The sequence below is a fragment of the Myxine glutinosa genome, chromosome 2 (genome assembly GCF_964187855.1).
Source record: "Myxine glutinosa chromosome 2, kmMyxGlut1.1, whole genome shotgun sequence".
NCBI classification, from domain to species: domain Eukaryota; kingdom Metazoa; phylum Chordata; class Myxini; order Myxiniformes; family Myxinidae; genus Myxine; species Myxine glutinosa.
Genome location: NC_136262.1, coordinates 117,397,498 through 117,417,363, shown reverse-complemented (window position 1 = coordinate 117,417,363; position 19,866 = coordinate 117,397,498). Strand labels below are relative to the sequence as shown.

Genomic DNA, 19,866 nt, shown 5'->3' with positions numbered 1-19,866 from the left:
GCCGTGCAAGCATCTCTGCCGTATATCGCTGCTGCTTTGTTTTCGCATTTTGGTTATTTTGGAGCTTACGCCACCTGCCACCAGGTGGGTTCCGGTCACGTGGTTATCTTGCCGTGCAAGCATCTCTGCCGTATATCGCTGCTGCTTTGTTTTCGCATTTTGGTTATTTTGGAGCTTACGCCACCCGCCACCAGGTGGGTTCCGGTCACGTGGTTATCTTGCCGTGCAAGCATCTCTGCCGTATATCGCTGCTGCTTTGTTTTCGCATTTTGGTTATTTTGGAGCTTACGCCACCCGCCACCAGGTGGGTTCAGGTCACGTGGTTATCTTGCCGTGCAAGCATCTCTGCCGTATATCGCTGCTGCTTTGTTTTCGCATTTTGGTTATTTTGGAGCTTACGCCACCCGCCACCAGGTGGGTTCCGGTCACGTGGTTATCTTGCCGTGCAAGCATCTCTGCCGTATATCGCTGCTGCTTTGTTTTCGCATTTTGGTTATTTTGGAGCTTACGCCACCCGCCACCAGGTGGGTTCCGGTCACGTGGTTATCTTGCCGTGCAAGCATCTCTGCCGTATATCGCTGCTGCTTTGTTTTCGCATTTTGGTTATTTTGGAGCTTACGCCACCCGCCACCAGGTGGGTTCAGGTCACGTGGTTATCTTGCCGTGCAAGCATCTCTGCCGTATATAGCTGCTGCTTTGTTTTCGCATTTTGGTTATTTTGGAAAATTTCTTAGTTTTAACCATGGGTCCTAAGAAATTGAGTGCCAAGGGCAGTACTGAGAAGAAGAAGAGGATGATGTGCTTGGATATAAAACACGCAATCGTCGAAAAACATGAGCGAGGTGTGCGTGTTGTCGACTTGGTGAGGCAGTACGATCGTAGTACTTCTACGATATGTACGATTTTGAAGCAGAAGGAGTCGATAAAGGCTCTAACGCCAGCCAAGGGCGTTACGATTATTTCAAAGCTCCGGACCTCTATCCATGAAGAGATGGAGAAGTTGTTGTTTGTGTGGTTGACGGAGAAGCAGCTCGCAGGAGATACCGTGACCGAGAACATCATGTGTGAGAAGGCCCGAGACATTTACGGGGATTTGGTGCAGCAGGCGGCGGGAACATCAACGGACAAGGCATCGGAAGTCATTCAAAGCCAGTCGGGGATGGTTTGATAATTTTAAGAAGAGGACCGGCATTCACTCCGTCGTCGGGCATGGTGAGGCAGCAAGCTCGGATGTGAAGGCAGCTGAAGATTTTATTATAACTTTTGCCGAACTGATAGAAGCCGAACGATACATCCCCCAGCAAATCTTCAACTGTGACGAGACAGGGCTCTTCTGGAAAAAGATGCCGAGGAGGACGTATTCTAACGGCAGAGGAGAAGAGCATGCCAGGCCACAACTTGTTCAGAGTGCCGGCGATAGCTCGCCTTCTCTTTGTGGAAAACACGGTGAGATCCTTAACATCCAACAACTAATGGGACGCAAACGGGGCGCCCAGTTTAGCGGTACACACATTGATGAATCACCCTGCCTGTGATTCACCCATGACAGGTTATAGCTGGGTCGGGATTCAAACCCAGGCTGGACAGTTTAGAGTCAAGTGTGCCTACCTCCAGTCCAGGCCATCCTGCCAACTTGTATGCTGCATACAGGTGAAATATAAAGCGCGAGATATTTTTATATATACTGTATATTAAAAAAAAAATTGGTGTGGTTTTTGGCGGGCTGGAACGGATTAATAGCATTTCAATGCATTTTAATGGGGAAATTTAATTTGAGAAACGAGCAAATTGAGTTACGAGCTCGGTCACAGAAGGAATTAAACTCGTAAGTCAAGGTTTCACTGTATATATATATATATATGTATATATATATATATACTCAAAGGCAAAAGTTATTGTGACACACAAACAACAAACAGAATCAGTGTTAAACTTTTACTTCCGCGAATGAAATGTTATTACATGGAAAGACAAATGTTTCAAGGTATGGTAACGATCAACAGTCCATAAGAACAGCGCACCTGGCATATGCAAATGAGCCACAACACAAGAGGGGGTTCACAAGCAAGTTCACACGGTCAGTAGCGAGTGTGTCCACCTTGTGTGCATTGATGCAGGCCTGGCACCTTCGCCTCATTGAGGCCACGACACGTCGATGAAAGTCCTGGGGAAGATCATTCCATATCCGAGGAAGGATTTGGCGGAGTTCCTGCAGCGTTGTTGGAGGATTCGGATGACGTCGTAAACGTCGCTCCATTTCATCCCAGACGTGTTCAATGGGTGACAAATCAGGGGATCTTGCAGGGTAACATCCAGGGTCCAGGATCCAGGATCCGGGGTAACACATTAACATTGTTCTGATTAAGAACCATTCCCCGAGGCGTGGCATGTCGAACTTGTTCCAGAACGATGAATGGAGGTGTTTTTCTGACTTCTGCACTTCTTAAGACTGCATTGAGTGGAAATGATCAGCGTCTGGTTGTCTGGCCTTTTAAAGTGAACATTGCTGGCCATTTTTCTCGAATATGTCATGCTTCTTGCAAATCTCGTACAATTCGAACAACAACTGCTTGGTTGCGTTTCTTCGACCATTTTAACACACTCTTTCTCTGGTTCAAATCCAAAAATTCATTCACAAGATTAACAATGAAAAAATTCCATGTCACAATAACTTTTGCCTCTGAGTATATATGTATGTATATATATATATGTATGTATGTATATATATATATATATATATATATATATGTATGTATATATATGTATATATATATATATATATATATGTATGTATATATATATATATATATATATATATATATATATATATATATATATATATATATATATACATACATATATGTATATATATGTATATATATCATATACATATCATATACATATATGTACATGATCAAATAAATTGATCCTTGAAAGTGATGTAAACTGATATCGAACTCAATTCATGGACAGTACTGTGTTAAACTTCTGTACGTTTTCCAGAAGTATCTCTTTATTTTGCACATTAGCCAAAATTTTTTTTAACAAAAACAAAAGTTAAATTACGACTGGGATTACGGACAGTAAAATTACAGTTCAGTACTTCGTGTAACCCCCACGAGCATTCAGGAGAGCAAGTACACGTTGAGGCATGCTGTTCACGAGATTTGCCAAGGTTTGGACAGGAATCGCTTGCCATGCAGTGACAATAGCCTGCTGCAATTCACGCACAGAGGTCGGCTGCTGGTCCAAGGGGTCGATTTGACGCGTTAATTCTGCCCACAAGTTCTCTATCGGATTCATATCCGGGGACATGGCAGGCCACTCAATATGCTCTACACCACGGTCAGCAAGAAAGTGTTGGATCATGCGAGCACAATGAGGCCGTGCATTGTCATCTTGGAAGGCAAAGTTTCCTTGAAAGGCTGTACGAGCAAATGGAAGCAATGTTTCTTCCAGAATGGCCCTGTACTTGAACTGGTTCAGGTTTCCATTCAGAACAACCAGGTCAGTTTTGCCCCCTGCATGAAAAGCAGCCCAAACGGTCACCCCACCACCTCCAGCTTGGACTCTTGGCACTATACAATCTTTGTTGTAGGCTTCATGCACTTGTCTGCGCACTCGGACGCGGCCATCTTGACGATAGACCAGAAATCTAGACTCGTCACTGAAGATCACATGATTCCAGTGTCCTGGCTGCCATTGACTGTGCTCTCTGGCCCACTGCAATCGGCGCTGGCGGTGTTGTCTGGTGAGGCGTGGCTTTCTCAGGGGACGCCTGGCACGATAGCCTGCTTGAACCAGTCGTTGGGTGACTAGCCTTCTGGATACAGGCACATTTGTCAGTTGCTGCCACTCAGCCCGAAGCCGATTAGCTGACTTGGTACGGCCATTGCAGACTAACCGGTGCAGCTGGCGATCATCCCTCCTTGTGGTTCTGCGGGGACGTGCTTGCCTCGGTATTGGTGTAGGGACTCCCCTCAGAGCATTTCGTTTCAGGATCTTTGACACCTGACCTTGAGTGATGCCATACTGCCGAGCAATAGCACGCTGTTTCATGCCATAATTTCGTAAAGCCACCACTCCATGGCAAACAGCATTGTCGAGTTGATGGACCATCTCCAGAGGAAGCGGAAATAACTTTTGGAGACGTGCAGCAGTTGTTTTCCACTAATACAGAACGCAACAACCCTTGTATACCCGACTGTGAAGCCAATCATCAAATGCACCTGTCCGTACATTTTGCCATGCCACCTGTGATATAATCCTGTTGTTGACTTCTTGCTGCGACAGACAATCAGTGACATGGTTCTTTTAACAAATAAATCACCAAAGTGTAAAAGAAACTCACCAGATTGATATACTGAGTTAAGAAAGTAAACCCAAGTCAAGAAAAAAAAAATATTCCATTTTAAATGCCAAGTCTGTATATACACTTCCAGTCAAAAGTTTTAGAACACCTCAATTTTTCCAGTTTTTATTGAAATTTACGCAGTTTAATGTCCAGTGAATAACCTCAAATGGTACAAAGGTAAGCAGTAAACTGCTCGAGGTAAAAAAAAGAAAGTTTAGGGTTAGCAAAAACGGTAAAATAATGTAAATTGCAGTTATATTGTAAAAAAAAAAAAAAAAGGCCTTCTTCAGGGAACAAGTAATGGGTTAACAACTTACAGCTGTTCTGCAGCAATGTAAGTAAATTAAGCGTTGAAAGTTGATGCAAACAATTCCTTCAGGTGTCCCAACCTCTGCTGATTACTTGATTACAAACCCCCTGTCTGTATAAAAGCAGTATTGGAACAGACTGTTATTACACCCTCTGAAGTATTATTTGGACGATATTGCACTGCAGGAAGTAGTATATTGGAAACTGGAGGAAACTCTGAAAGGAAGAGGTCTGGCAGACCCAAAGCCACAACAGAACAGAAGACAAGTTTCTGAGAGTCAACAGCTTGCGTGATAGGCAGCTCACAGGACAACAGCCTCAAACACAGCTCAACACTGGTCGAAGTAAGCAAGACTCTGTTTCAACTGTGAAGAGAAGACTTCTCGCTGCAGGTTTGACAGGTCGAGTGGCAGTAAGAAAGCCATTGCTAAGATGGCAAAATAAGAAAAACAGGCTTGCCTGGGCCATGAAGCACCACCAGTGGACTACTGAAGACTGGAAGAAGGTCTTCTGGACCGATGAATCTAAATTTGAAATCTTTGGTTTATCACGCAGGGTTTTTGTACGCCGTCGAGTAGGCGAAAGGATGGTTCCTCAGTGTGTGACACCAACTGTCAAACATGGTGGAGGAAGCGTGATGGTCTGGGGCTCTTTTGCTGGATCCAGAGTTGGCGACTTGCACAGAGTGACTGGCACCCTGAACCAAAAGGGCTACCACAGCATTTTGCAGCACCATGCAATACCCTCTGGTATTCTCCGAGTTGGTCAGGGGTTCATCCTACAGCAAGATAATGACCCTAAACACACCTCCAGACTATGTCAAAACTACCTTCAAGGTAAAGAACAAGACGGTAGGCTTCAAATCATGGAATGGCCAGCACAGTCTCTAGACTTAAACCCCATCGAGCTGGTTTGGGATGAACTGGACAGAAGGGTGAAAGCAAAGCAACCTACAAGTGCAACACATTTGTTGGAACTTCTGCAACAGTGTTGGGAAGAACTTCCCGAACAATATTTGATTTCCATTGTAGAAAGAATGCTTGAGTGTGTTCGGCGGTTATATCTGCAAAAGGTGGCTACTTTGCTTAGTCAAAAATTGAAATTAAATTTTGTTAAACAAAATGATTCCATGATTTCTTTTTTATCTCCAATTGTTTATTTGTTGTGCACTTAATTTCAGAGTACATTGAGACATTAAACTGCAGAAATTTCAAAAAAACTGGGAAAATTGAGGTGTTCTAAAACTTTTGACTGGTAGTGTATATATATATATATATATATATATATATATATAGTTACGTTTGTGGGGGTAGGTGATGGCATACCATAGGGGAGATAGGGCTGTGTAGTATTAGCATGGTCCTTGGACGTGTAGGAGACATTTTGATGTACATAAGCAGGGAAACTGTGAGCTTAAGATTGTTTACGTGTCACCACACGGGGGGCGGTATGTTAATTAGGTAGTGTTACGGATTTGTCACTTCCGTTGTGGTGGTTTGCATCCACTGTAAATATTTCTGATTCCATGTACTATTATTGTTTTCAAAACGTTTATTGTCCAGGAACTGTTTTCAAAAGGTAAAAAAGTTAATGTTAAAAGACACAGGAAGCCGGATCGGGAACCGGATGACGAGGAGGAGGAGGAAGAAGAGGAGAAAGAGGGCGGAGCGAATGAGTCGGACAAGAAAGCCAAGTTTCTCCGGGTTCTGAAGTGAACGTTGGCGAGCCAGAGTCACTAGCGAACTTTCGGGGTTCCGGGAAAGGGATTCCTACGACAGAGTTGTCATCGCTGTGACCGGTCAACCTGCGTGTCAGGTTTTGCGATCGATTCAGGAGAGAATCATCGCCGTGCCGTGTGCCACGAGACCGGGTCGTCGGCCATTTTGACTCGCGCAGGACTTGTGCTTAGCTCGCGGTTTCGTCTCTTTTCCACCATCTCCACCGCATTCAGACGTCGATCTGGGGCGTGTGTGTGACGTGGCTTTTTGAAGGTTAATTCGTCCATACCCGAGGGTGTGATCTCTCAGTTGCCTGTGGGGCGCCTTTGGATTTCCCAGGCATCTTGAGGGTGCCTTTGTGCAGCTTCGGCTGTGTGACTGTATTTGCCAGCCGCACGGGATTCTGGTCTCGATTGGACCTCGTTCTGGCGATCGCTGGAGCGAATCAGTTTCGTCTCGAAGCCGGGAATAAGAGACATTGGGGAATGTTCGTGTTTTACTCACTTGGAGCACAGTGAGTTAAATATTACAAAACTGATGGTACCATCATAGGACATATTGATTGTACTTTTGAATACTATTATTGTTGTACTGTTATTCTTGTGTGATCTTAATACAATATTTGTTTGTGAGTAACAATTGGGGTGGCTTCTCCCTTGATCTTTGACATACAGAATAACACATTTTTCTGCTGTGACTCCTCTCGGGGCTCGGAGGTACACCGTGACCAGGGGGTCGGGGAGGAGCACGTAACAGAAATTGGCGGCTCGTCCAATTGGCTCGGGGGCTCGAAATTGGGTCTTCGTCCAGGATTAAATTCCCTGATAACATTCGTCCGGGATAGAATTCCCTAACATTCCTAGAATTCCCAAATTTGGAATTTTTCTAACATTCCCAAATTTTTCAAGAAATTTGGAAATTTTTGTGTGAGGGTTAACAGGTGCTAACTAATAGTCACCATGGTGTTTGACGCAGAAAGGTTTACGACGTCCCCTAATGAGGCACAGTTCCTAGCGTTAAAAACATCGGAACTCTTGAGATTGGCCAAACATTTGAACTTGGAGGTCCGAGCTCATATGAAGAAAGCAGAGATGCAGATATTGGTGGTAGAATCTCTGGTGGGCCAGGGAACATGGACAGAGGTAGCCTTGGATTGGTTACCCGAGGAAAAAGAAGATGTGGAGCTCTGGAAAATGGAGATGCAACTGCAGAGCCAGGAAAGGTTAAAAGAGTTGGAATGGAAATCCGAGGAGAGAAGAGCAGAGGAAAGGAGAGCTGAAAGAGAGCTCGAGGAAAAAAGAGTAGAACAGGAACGAGAAGCCGAGGAGAGAAGAGCAGAGGAAAGGAGAACTGAAAGGGAACTCGAAGAAAGAAGAGAAAAGGAAAGAGCAGAGGAAAGGACAGACGAAAGGGAGTTAAAGGAACGTGACATGGAGTATCAGAAGGAAGTTAAACTCAAGGAGCTGGAATTAAGGGGAGAACGGAGAGAAGTCATATCCATGCCGGCTGGTTCGACAAATAGTCAGAACACCTGGGATGTTAGTAGGCATGTGAGGCTGGTTCCACCCTTCAATGAAAAGGAGGTAGCCAAGTTTTTTTTTTTTTACATTTTGAGAAAGTGGCTCAAATGCTAAAACGGCCTGTGGGGTCCTGGACTATGTTAGTGCAAAGTGTTCTGGTGGGTAAAGCTCAAGATATATTTTCGGCTTTACCGATTGACAAATGTACAGATTATGAGGAAGTGAAGAAAGCCATTCTCAAAGCCTATGAATTGGTCCCTGAAGCTTACTGGCAAAAATTCCGGAATGCCAGGAAGAGGGAGAGTGAGACCGATGTGGAGTTTGCCAGAATGAAGGAAACCATGTTTGATTGGTGGTGTGATTCGAAAGGGATTGGGAAAGACTTCGAACGGTTGCGACAATTGATCTTGGTGGAGGAATTCAAACAGTGTGTCCACGAGGACATTAAAGTATATCTGGAGGAAAAGAAGGTACCAGAGTTGTATGAGGCAGCAACCGTGGCCGATGACTATGCCTTGACACACAGGATGGGGTTCCACAAACCTAACTTCCCGCCTAGAGTTCGCCAGGGGAGTTATGGTACATCCGGTGCGGAGAACGAATATTCATGGGGGCGGCCTAGAGATGACTATGAGGACAACTCTGATACCGCGACTTTTAGGGATCAGAAGACTACAGTTCCAAGATAGACTTATCTTCCGGGGGGCTCGAGGCAGGCCACGAGTTTTACCGCCGGGCCTACTTGCGCTTTTTGCAAGAAACCTGGACATTTGATGTCCCAATGTTATGTCCTGGAAAGGAAAAATCAGGAGCGGAGTCAGATTAGTACAACTCCGAATGCATTGGCAAATGCGAGAAATCGTCCTTGGAGGACAGTGCCTTGTGAAGGTTCCCATGCCAAAGTTACGGCATCACAGAATGACCTTGCTCAAGAGGGTTACAAACCTTTTATTTCAGAGGGGTTTGTGTCACTGAATGGAGACTTGACTAACCAGAGACCTGTTAGGGTATTGAGGGACACAGGAGCACATCAATTCTTTGATGCTTGAGGGCATTTTGCCATTGTCAGAGAAGACGGCAACTGGTGTTAGTGTTCTTTTACAGGGGGTTGGTGGCTGTGTTAAAGCCCCACTTCATGTCATCCATTTGAAGTCTGATTTGGTGTCAGGACCGGTCACCGTAGGGTTACAAGCCACTCTACCTGTAGAGTGTAGAGGGAATATCTTTTGTTATCGGGAATGATTTGGCCAGTGGTCAAATTTCTGGTAACCCGATGTTTGTTGAAAAGCCTAGCATGGAAAATAACACTGCACAGTTAGAGCAGAAGATTCCGGGTATCTTTCCATCCTGTGCCGCGACTCGTGCTATGGGAAGGAAGCGCTCTGAAGAGAAGAGGAAGGTACTGACGTCATGCTTTGCACAGGCACGTCTTTTCAAGTACCCAAAAACTAAGTGTCAGCACACACAAGTCATGGATCGAGGCAATGTTGGCAAGCTCTTTGTAGGTGGACTGAACTTCAAAACAAGGGAAGTTGTTCTCGACTCTATCCTCGGCCAATATGGACATTGGACCACTCTTGGAAGTGCGGCTGATAAAAGACAGGGAGACGCAAAAGTCAAGAGGGTTTGGCTTTGTCACGTTTGAAAACACAAAGGATGCCAAAGATGCAGAAAAGGATTTGAATGGCAAGGATTTGGATGGTCGGACCTTATTAGTAGAGAAGGCAGGCCATGGGCGTCGAGGGGGCTACAGAGGGGGAAAACGTGGAGGTAGCTTCAGGAGTGGCTATGGCTCCCGGGGTGGGAGTAGTAGTTTTGGTGGTGGCCGCAGTCGAGATCACTATGGAGGCTCCCAGAGTTACGGCAGATCCCGAAGGGATGGTTATCAGGGTAGTGGCCGAGAAGGAGACCGCTATTCACGTGACTACAGCGTCAAGCGCTCCAATCTTGATTATTATGAAAGTTAGGAAGAGTTGAAGCACTGAATGCTGCGGTGCAGCCGAGCCAAGATTCCTATACGGATTAACCGTGAACTCCACGTTCCTAAAGGCGTCCATGTAGTGAATACTTCCAGGCCTCACCACCCAACCACCATGAAACCTGGCTCTCAGCTCGGCCTCCCTAAAAAAAGTGCTATAGATTTGCTTGACTTTGGATTTTTGATCACAACCCCTTAACCCTCGTTCAAAAAATGAAAAATAAAATCAGAGGTTGATGAGATGGAGTTTGGCTTTGCAGGAGTTCAACTTGGAAATTGAGCATGTAAAGGGCAGGACCAATGTCGTTGCTGATGCTTTGTCCAGAGTGAACTAACTTTGGAAATCTCTGTAGGTTGTTTGAAGTTTTGTTGCTTTATTTTTGGGAAATATTGATTATATCGTTGCTCACGAGAATTGATGATTTGGGTGTGAGAGTACTTTTGTTTGTTGGGAGAGTTTTGCCTACAAAGAAAGTTTTCACTATGTTCAAACTTTCTTTCTTGAGGGGGGGAAGTGTTATGGATTCGTCATTTCCGTTGTGGTTGTTTGCATCCACTGTAAATATTTCTGATTCCATGTACTATTATTGTTTTCAAAAGGTTTATTGTCCAGGAACTGTTTTCAAAAGGTAAAAAAGTTAATGTTAAAAGAAACAGGAACCTGGATCGGGAACCGGACGACGACGAGGAGGAAGAAGAGGAGAAAGAGGGCGGAGCGAATGAGTCGGACAAGAAAGCCGAGTTGCTCCGGGTTCTGAAGCGAACGTTGGCGAGCCAGAGTCACTAGCGAACTTTCGGGGTTCCGGGAAAGTGATTCCTACGACAGAGTTGTCATCGCTGTGACCGGTCAACCTGCGTGTCAGGTTTTGCTATCGAACAGGAGAGAATCATCGCCGTGCCGTGCACCACGAGAATGGGTCGTTGGCCATTTTGACTCGCGCAGGACTTGTGCTTCGCTCGCAGTTTTGTCTCTTTTCGACTATCTCCACGGCATTCAGACGTCGATCTGGGGCGTGTGTGTGACGTGGCTTTTTGAAGGTTAATTCGTCCATACCCGAGGGTGTGATCTCTCCGTCGCCTGTAGGGCGCCTTTGGATTTCCCAGGCGCCTTTGTGCAGCTTCGGCTGTGTGACTGTATTTGCCAGCCGCACGGGATTCTGGTCTCGATTGGACCTCGTTCTGGCGATCGCTGGAGCGAATCAATTTCGTCTCGAAGCCGGGAATAAGAGACATTGGGGAATGTTCGTGTTTCACTCACTTGGAGCACAGTGAGTTAAATATTACAAAACTGATGGTACCATCATATGACATATTGATTGTACTTTTGAATACTATTATTGTTGTACTGTTATTCTTGTGTGATCTTAATACAATATTTGTTTGTGGGTAACAATTGGGGTGGCTTCTCCCTTGATCTTTGACATACAGAATAACACATTTTTCTGCCGTGACTCCTCTCGGGGCTCGGAGGTACACCGTGACTAGGGGGTCGGGGAGGAGCACGTAACAGTAGGGTCTAAGGGTAATTCTCCCAGTATGTGGTTGCCTACTGTGGTTTTCCCCTATATGTTTTTACAACTACCAGGCCACCATGCAAAACCCCGTAACCAACAACAACAATTGTCCATTAACCGACACCATTCCCGAGCAGAGCCGAACCTTCACGTAATGGACAATTAACCCCCCCCCCCCCCCTCCAATCGAGCAAGGAAAAAGGCCATGTGCCGAAGTTGGTCATTGGTCAAGACGACGTGGCGTGTTTCAAGAGAGCTCAGCGATTGGTCGGTGTGACGTCAGAGCAAGAAGGTTCGAGCTAGGAAGAAGAATCTGTCTCTCTCCTCTCGTTCTGACTTTTTGATTGGGCAGACGCGTTTGTCTCGGGTGACGCGTTTGTCTCGGGTGGCTCGTGTGGAGGTTTTGAGGAGGGCTTTTTGAGCTCCTGTGAAATTTTGCAAAGTCAGATGGGGAGGTGTTGTTGGCTGTGGTGCTTTTAGGAGGAGTTGGAAGCCGTGTCTCGCTTGGCGGCGGGAACAAAGAAGGCCGCTTGACTGTTTGCCCACACCTGGGCGTTTTCGACGCCATTGACGGGGCGCTTCCCACGTGAGCAGCGTTGGGCCACCTCATACTGCTGACGTCTTTCAACAACCTCGGGAAGCAAGCTGAGTGTCGGTCGATTATAAAAAAGAGCATTGTTGTCCCCCGTCGCACTGCGGAGCGAAAGGGGGATTATGGTTTTCCCCTCCGTCCGTGTGTCCGTCCGTGCGTGCGTAAGCGAAGGACCAAATTCTAATTTGGTGTGTGGGTGCAACCCACGTCAAAATCCAAGATGGCCGCCACCATGTATATCTGACGCCATGTATGTCTGAACCTTGTGAGCGGAATACCTTGAAAAATAAGCGAAGTACCAACTTCTAATCTGGTGTGTGGGTGTATCTCGGCATAAGGAAGAACGCTATTGAAAATTCGGTCGCCACGTCAAAATCCAAGATGGCAGCCCCCATATATATGTCTGAACCTTGTGAGCGAAATATCTTGAAAAATAAGCGAAGTACCAACTTCTAATCTGGTGTGTGGGTGTATCTCGGCATAAGGAAGAACGCTATTGAAAATTCGGTCGCCACGTCAAAATCCAAGATGGCTGCCGCCATGTATGTCCGAACCTTGTGAGCGGAATGTCTTGAAAAATAAGTGAAGTACCAACTTCTAATCTCGTGTGTGGGTGTATCTAGGCATAAGAAAGAACGGTATTGAAAATTGGGTCGCCACGTTAAAATCCAAGATGGCCACCACCATATATATGCCTGAACCTTGTGAGCGAAATATCTTGAAAAATAAGCGAAGTACCAACTTCGAATCTGGTGTGTGGGTGTACCGAGGCATAAGGAAGAACCCTATTGAAAATTGGGTCGCCACGTCAAAATCCAAGATGACCGCCACCATATATATGTCTGAACCTTGTGAGCGAAATATCTTGAAAAATAAACGAACTACTAACTTCTAATCTGGTGTGTGGGTGTATCTACGCATAAGAAAGAACGCTATTGAAAATTGGGTCGCCACGTCAAAATCCAAGATGGCCTCCTTGCATCTTCCACTTTGTCAACTCACATCACTTCACCGACGGGGGACCGAGGCGTAACGCTTTTTGTCTGCATTTACCCCTGTTTGTTTATTTCCATCATCTCTCCCCCGTCTGTTTTTGTGTCTGCGTGGAGGGTCCCTCACAGTCAGAATTGTAGTTTTACCTCACCTTTCATTTTTATCTCATTGATTTCCTTCATGAAATTTATTATTGTTGCATGTCATTTGTCGTGTCTTGTTTGCATGGTGTTAAATGGTATGAAATGGTATGAAATCGCATCGTACCTGGTATATAACCGAAAGGTTTTCAGAGTCATAAGTGTATGCGGGACTCACTGCGTTGCCCTGATGAGCCCCAAAAGGGCGAAACCAGGTCCGTAGCTGTGCGTTTTACATACACTTATGACAGTATCTGACCTAAGATCAAAATTCTGCTCTGTCGGAGGGTTCTCTTGAGAGCTTGACAGGCAGAGCGTATGTGCATGGCAGTGACGTCATTACGTGCGCTCATTGAAAGCAGGAGAACTGAAGATATATTTGGCTTGGTTGCTCCCGGCTGCATCCAGGCGATTCCATATAATGAGTGGATACCAGAGATAATGTGCCATGTGGCAGATGGTACTTATCGCTCCCATTAAGGTACAGCATAGCTGGATGGGATACCTTAATGGCGGTTCACCACTGATGGTATGAAATCGTATAGTAACTGGTATATATATATATATACATATATATATATATATATATATATATATATATATATATATATAATTATATATATATAACAGTTACTATGCGATATATATATATATATATAACAGTTACTATGCGATATATATATATATATATAACAGTTACTATGCGATATATATATATATATATATATATATATATATATATATATATATATATATATATATATATATATATATATATATATAAATATATATATGTATTTGTATATATGTATGTGTATATGTATGTGTATAAATATATATATATGTATGTTACTATGCGAACCGCAAATTCCCACTCGAAATCCACATTACACACGCAAACCAGGTTAACGACTGGGTGCGGTGAAATGGCTGGAGCGATGCGAAATTGGCGGGAGCGAGGCAAAATGGCCGATGGACCCGTAATGAAGGTGTTCCTGCACTCCAACAACGATTCTCTTCGGAATCAACCGCAAAACCTGTCACGCAGGTTTATCTGTCACAGCGATAACCACTCTGTCACAGGAATCCCTTTCCCAGGAAACCCAAAGTTCGCTCTTGACCCCCGTTCGCCAGCGTCTCCTCGAGACCTCAAAGCAGCTCGGCTTTTCTTCCCGACCTCAGTTGCTCCACTTTTCTTCCTCTTCTTCTTCCGGTTTTCCCCCCGATCCGGTTTCCGGTTTCTATTAAAACACTAATTTTTTTTACCTTTTGAAAACAGTTATCTCCATTTCACTTAAACGATAATAATAGTACATGGAACCAAAAGTGCTTACAGTGAATGAAAACCACGACGGAAGTGACGAATCCGTAACAACATATATACGTATATATATATATTATACATACATACATACATACATACATACATACATACATACATGTATGATGCTGGTATAAGTATCAACCTCAACAACAAATGCCTCATCCTGAACGAATACATCCTGGATAACAAAGTGGACTTTCTCTGTCTCACCGAAACCTGGCAACAACCTCTGGACTACTACACACTCAACCTCACCACACCCAATGGATATTCCTACGTCAATAAACCACGCTCAGAGGGCCGAGGTGGTGGAATTGCTGTTATCCACCGTCAAGACATCAAGACCAACCTCATCTCCATCTCATCTGCTCCATCATTTGAACACCTGGCTTTTAAACTCTCTGGTCGCACGCAGTCAGTCATGGCTGTCGTCTACCGCCCTCCCAAACCACACCCATCATTCCTGTCTGACTTCTCCTACTTTCTGACCCAGCTATGTTCCCTCTCCCCCTCAATCCTCCTCCTTGGTGATTTCAATATCCACATGGACTCCACTGACTCCACAATAACCACTGACTTCACTGATTTACTCACCTGCTTTAACCTCACTCAACATGTCGACTTTCCTACCCATATCCGTGGTCACATTTTGGACCTTGTCTGCTCCACTGGATTAAATTTGCACCATCTCTCTGGCTCCGACCTCACCCTCTCTGACCACTTAGCCATCACTCTGACCATCAACATCCCCGCCCCAACACCAAGACGTTATCGCACTATCACCTTCCGTAAGCTAAACGCTCTTTCACCTACCTCATTCTCATCCACCCTCTCTGAAAAAATGTCCACTTCTCCCTTCATTGACCTCCACACCCCTTCCGACCTCACTGGCTACTACAACCACACTCTCTCCTCCTGCCTTGACCAGCTTGCGCCTGTAAAAACCAAAACAGTTTCTTTCACCCATTCTGCTCCCTGGTTTACCCCTGAACTCCGCCTGATGAAAACTCGTGCTCGCCAACTTGAAAGACTCCGCAATAAAACGGGTCTCACAGTTCACTCCCAAGCCTACAAGGACCACCTACAACACTACAAAGATGCCCTCTCCCGCGCCCGCTCAGCCTACTACTCTCAAATTATCCACTCTGGCTCCGGAAACCCAAAAGCACTCTTCTTGACAATAAACAAACTCCTCCGCCCCCTGAACACCACCACCCAGTCATTCACAGTAGACAACTGCATCTCCTTCCTCTTTCTTCCAATGCAAAATTGACAACATCTACAACAGCTTGACGACCGCCGCACCCACTCCCCCTCCAACCACCTGCCCCCCCCCCCCCTTGTCCTGCAATCCCCTGTCTCGGTTCTCCCCAATCTCCCCTACTGACCTCTCTGAACTCCTCATAGGAATGAAAACTGCCACCTGCACTCTTGACCCCATCCCCTCCAGCTTTGTCAAGGCCTCCCTCCCTGCTCTCTCTCCACTTATCATTGCAACACTAAACTCCTCCCTGTCTACAGGCATTGTCCCACCTTCCCTCAAAATTGCTGCTGTTACCCCCATTCAAAAAAAACCTGGTCTAAACCCTGACACCCTAAACAACTTCAGACCCATCTCCAACCTACCCTTTCTGTCAAAAGTTTTGGAACGCGCTGTAGCCACTCAACTCAAACATCATCTCTCTGCCAATAACCTGTATGAAACATTCCAATCCGGATTCCGCTCCAACCACAGTACTGAAACTGCTCTCCTCAAAATCACCAACGACCTTCTCCTCTCCTCTGACGCTGGCAACCTCAACATTCTCGTCCTCCTCGACCTCAGCGCTGCCTTTGACACCATCGATCACACCATCCTCCTCAGCCGACTTGAATCCACCTTTAACGTTACCGGCACTGCCCTCTCTTGGATTAAATCATACCTCTCTGACAGACGCCAGTTCATCTCCATCAATAACTGCAAATCCCCCACTGCTCCCCTCCCCCAAGGTGTCCCCCAAGGTTCAGTTCTTGGCCCCCTCCTCTTCATCCTTTACCTGTCCCCCCTCGGTCACTTAATCCGCCGTCATGGTCTCCAATTCCACTGCTTCGCCGATGACATCCAGCTTTTCATCTCCACCAAGTCCGTCTCCACCGACACCCACTCTATCCTGACAAACTGCATCACTGAAATAAAATCCTGGCTTCAAAGCAACTTCCTCAAGCTTAACTGTGATGAATCTGAAATAATCATCATTGGCCCAAAAACGCTCACAAAATCCACCCATAACTTTGCCCTCAACATCGACGGTATCCCAGTATTCACCTCCCCTCACATCCGGAATCTTGGCGTCATCTTTGACCAAACCCTCTCCTTCGACAAATACACTAAACAGATCACAAAGTCAGCCTTCTTTCACCTGAAAAACATTGCCCGTCTCCACTCATCCCTCTCCTCCACGGCTGCAGAAACCCTCATCCACGCCTTCATCACCTCCCGTCTGGACTACTGCAATAGCCTCCTCTATGGTTCACCCTCAACAATCACCAATAAATTCCAATACATTCAGAACTCCGCTGCCCGTCTACTCACCCATTCCCGGACCCGTGACCACATCACCCCCGTCCTTTACAAGCTTCACTGGCTCCCCATCCCCCAGAGAATCCAGTACAAAATCCTCCTCTTGACATACAAAGCCCTCCATAACCTGGCCCCATCCTACCTGGCTGACCTCCTCTCCAGACACACTCCCACCCGCAACCTCCGCTCTGCTGGTACCAACCTCCTGACCCCCTCCATCCGGACCAAATTCAGATCCTGGGGGGACAGGGCCCTCTCCATCGCTGCTCCCACCCTCTGGAACTCACTACCTCACACCATCAGAGACTCCTCCTCACTCACCACATTCAAAACATCACTAAAGACCCACCTGTTCAACACTGCATTCAACATTCAACCCACAGCATCTAACCCCTGACTATCTCTTCTCCTTCTCCCTCCTTTTGCTTTAAATATTTCCCTATTGATTCTTGTCTTTTTGCAATTGTTGTTTTCATGTATTGTTATGCATTATGTTTTCCACTCTGTCAAAGCGCCTTTGGGCTTCTGGAAAAGCGCTATACAAAATAAATGAATTATTATTATTATTATTATTATTAAGTATATATTATTGAGATAAACTAATTATATTTCGGCATCAAGAGGTCAGAGTCTGTAATAGGTTTTTGTTACTGCGATAACGTAAGACTGGCTGAAGGGAACTAAGCCAAATTTGGTGCAAGTATTATAATGATGTAAAGATAAACGGATTACATTATAGGGTCAAGTGTTCAAAGGTCACAGTCCACGTTCAGTAAAAAATTCTGTTGCTGCGCTACCTTATGACCCAGTGTTGGGATTTTGATCAAACTTGGTACAAGTACAGTATATATTTTGATGCATAGATTAACTCAGTAGATTTCAGCATCAAAGGTCAGAGGTCTTGCCAGGTAAAACTGTGATATTTGAAAATAGCTGAAAATATTTAAATCAAAGTTGGTTCAAGTATGTATAATATATGTAATAATGTGGGCGGAGGGTTATCGGTCGACATCGCGACGTCAAAGAGTGCCGTTTTAATGCCGTGAACAAACGTTAGTACTTTACAGGTGATGAAGGTTGTGGTCAAGTTTCATCAAATTGTATGTGTAGATTCGGATAAGAAAGCAAATACCTATTTTGGAGGATCAAACCTGGACCCACTTTGAACCCCGATACACACCCCCTTAGACCTCAATTTTTTTGAATGCCGCGAACAAATTTTGGTACATCATGGGTGGTGAAGATAGTGGTCAAATTTCTTCGAAATAGTGTGTGTAGTTTCGGAGGAGAAGATCCGAGTGTTTACATTCAGCCTGACTCACTGACAGACGGACGCAGCGCGATGCCAATACCTCCCTTTGACAAATTTTGTTCCAGGTGAGCTAAAAATCACTACACTTCACATTTGGGTCATCAAATTAGCCGAGTATGTTGTCGTGGCTTTTTGCCCATCATGTGTTCTTCTTTCCTTGGCTCAGCATGTCGTTACTATGTAATGGTGGGGAAGGAGGTAATATGCATGGCCTGTGTGTGTGTGTGTGTGTTTTGGGTTCCTTGCTTCTGGCAGTGACTGAAAATGTTATTGATGATTTCCCTTTATTTTGTTTTATTTTTTAACGGAAAAATCTTGAAAACTCTTGTACATGGAAAACTCGGTTCACGCTTCTGTTGAGACCAAGCTAATGTTCCTTCCCTTTCTGTGACTTGTTTCAGATGAATCGTCAGATCTTGATTCAGATGGTGGAGGCACCTGGGCTGACCGACAGACAGGTGAGCATCTACTGTGCTTGTGCAATTTGGCCTTATCTAATGTTTGTGAGCATAAAGAATCAGGCAGTAGGATAGCTTGGTTGGTTCAATGCTTAACATCAAGCTCTGTAGTCTGGGTTTGATCCCCGATCAGGTAGTACTTAATAACTGCTGTTCTGGTGTAGTGCCAACATGGGTGTGCCGCATCTTGGAGCATTTATATTTCTGATGGATAAGAACTTAAAGCCGGCTTTCTCATCTGCATCTACCTTGTAAACCTCAAGACGCCATGATATATTTAAAAGATAGTGGGCCATTGTTTGCATCGGTCTCCTAACAAAATTCCCCACCTAGATTTGGGCATTTAATTAGCACTACCTTCTTTCAGGTGAGTTTGCTGACATGTGGATGTAGCACAGCTATGATGGAGCAAATAGCCTTTACGTCTGCCCAAAATGACCTTCTTACCTTCGCCAGAGGAGAGGGTATTGCATTTGGGTACGTTTGTTTTTGTTTGTCTGTCTGTCCGCATAGAACGTGAATATGTGTATAAATTACATCTTTAAAAAAACAACCTCTTAAGACCCATCAAGAACCTTTAGAACCCAAAGACACTTTAGACCCCAAAGACTCCAAGGACTCTTTACACCGCAAAGACCCCTTAGACCCATTTGACCCTTAGATCCCGAAGACCCCATATACCCTTAAACCCTCATTACATCCTTTGGAACCTTTAGACTTCTAACACCCTTTGGAACCCTGAAGCCAACTTTGACACCTTTCTACCCTTTAGACTTTCAGACCATCACACCTTTCAGACTTTTCACTACCCTGTGAACCTCTTTGTTCTTTTGACCCTTTTTAGATGTTTTAAGACCTTTTAGACCCCTTTAGATAATTCTGACCCTTTTTTTTTTTTTTAGCTTACCTGGAACGAAGTTTGTGTTGTGACTAAAGTTATTTCACGGCATTAAAAAAAGATTGGGTCTAAGTGGATCCAGGTTTGACCACCCAAAATAGGAATTTGCTTTTTCCTCTGAAACTACACACACTATTTCGATTAAACTTGACCACAACCTTTATCACCCGTGATGCACCGATGTTTGTTCACGGCA

At 45.1% G+C, this 19,866-nt stretch overlaps 1 protein-coding gene across 4 annotated transcripts in view; it reads left to right on the top strand.

Moving 5' to 3' along the window:
- The window catches only part of LOC137421345 (uncharacterized), a 303,203-nt gene that overhangs the window by 27,033 nt on the left and 256,304 nt on the right, over positions 1-19,866 (top strand). For all 4 annotated transcript variants that reach the window (XR_013622345.1, XR_013622346.1, XM_068107313.2 and 1 more), the window contains exon 6: positions 18,716-18,772. Coding sequence is in view for 2 of the 4 variants with exons in the window: in XM_068107313.2 (XP_067963414.2) it covers positions 18,716-18,772 (57 nt within the window). In the remaining 2 variants the exon portion in view is untranslated. The remainder of the gene's footprint in view (positions 1-18,715; positions 18,773-19,866) is intronic.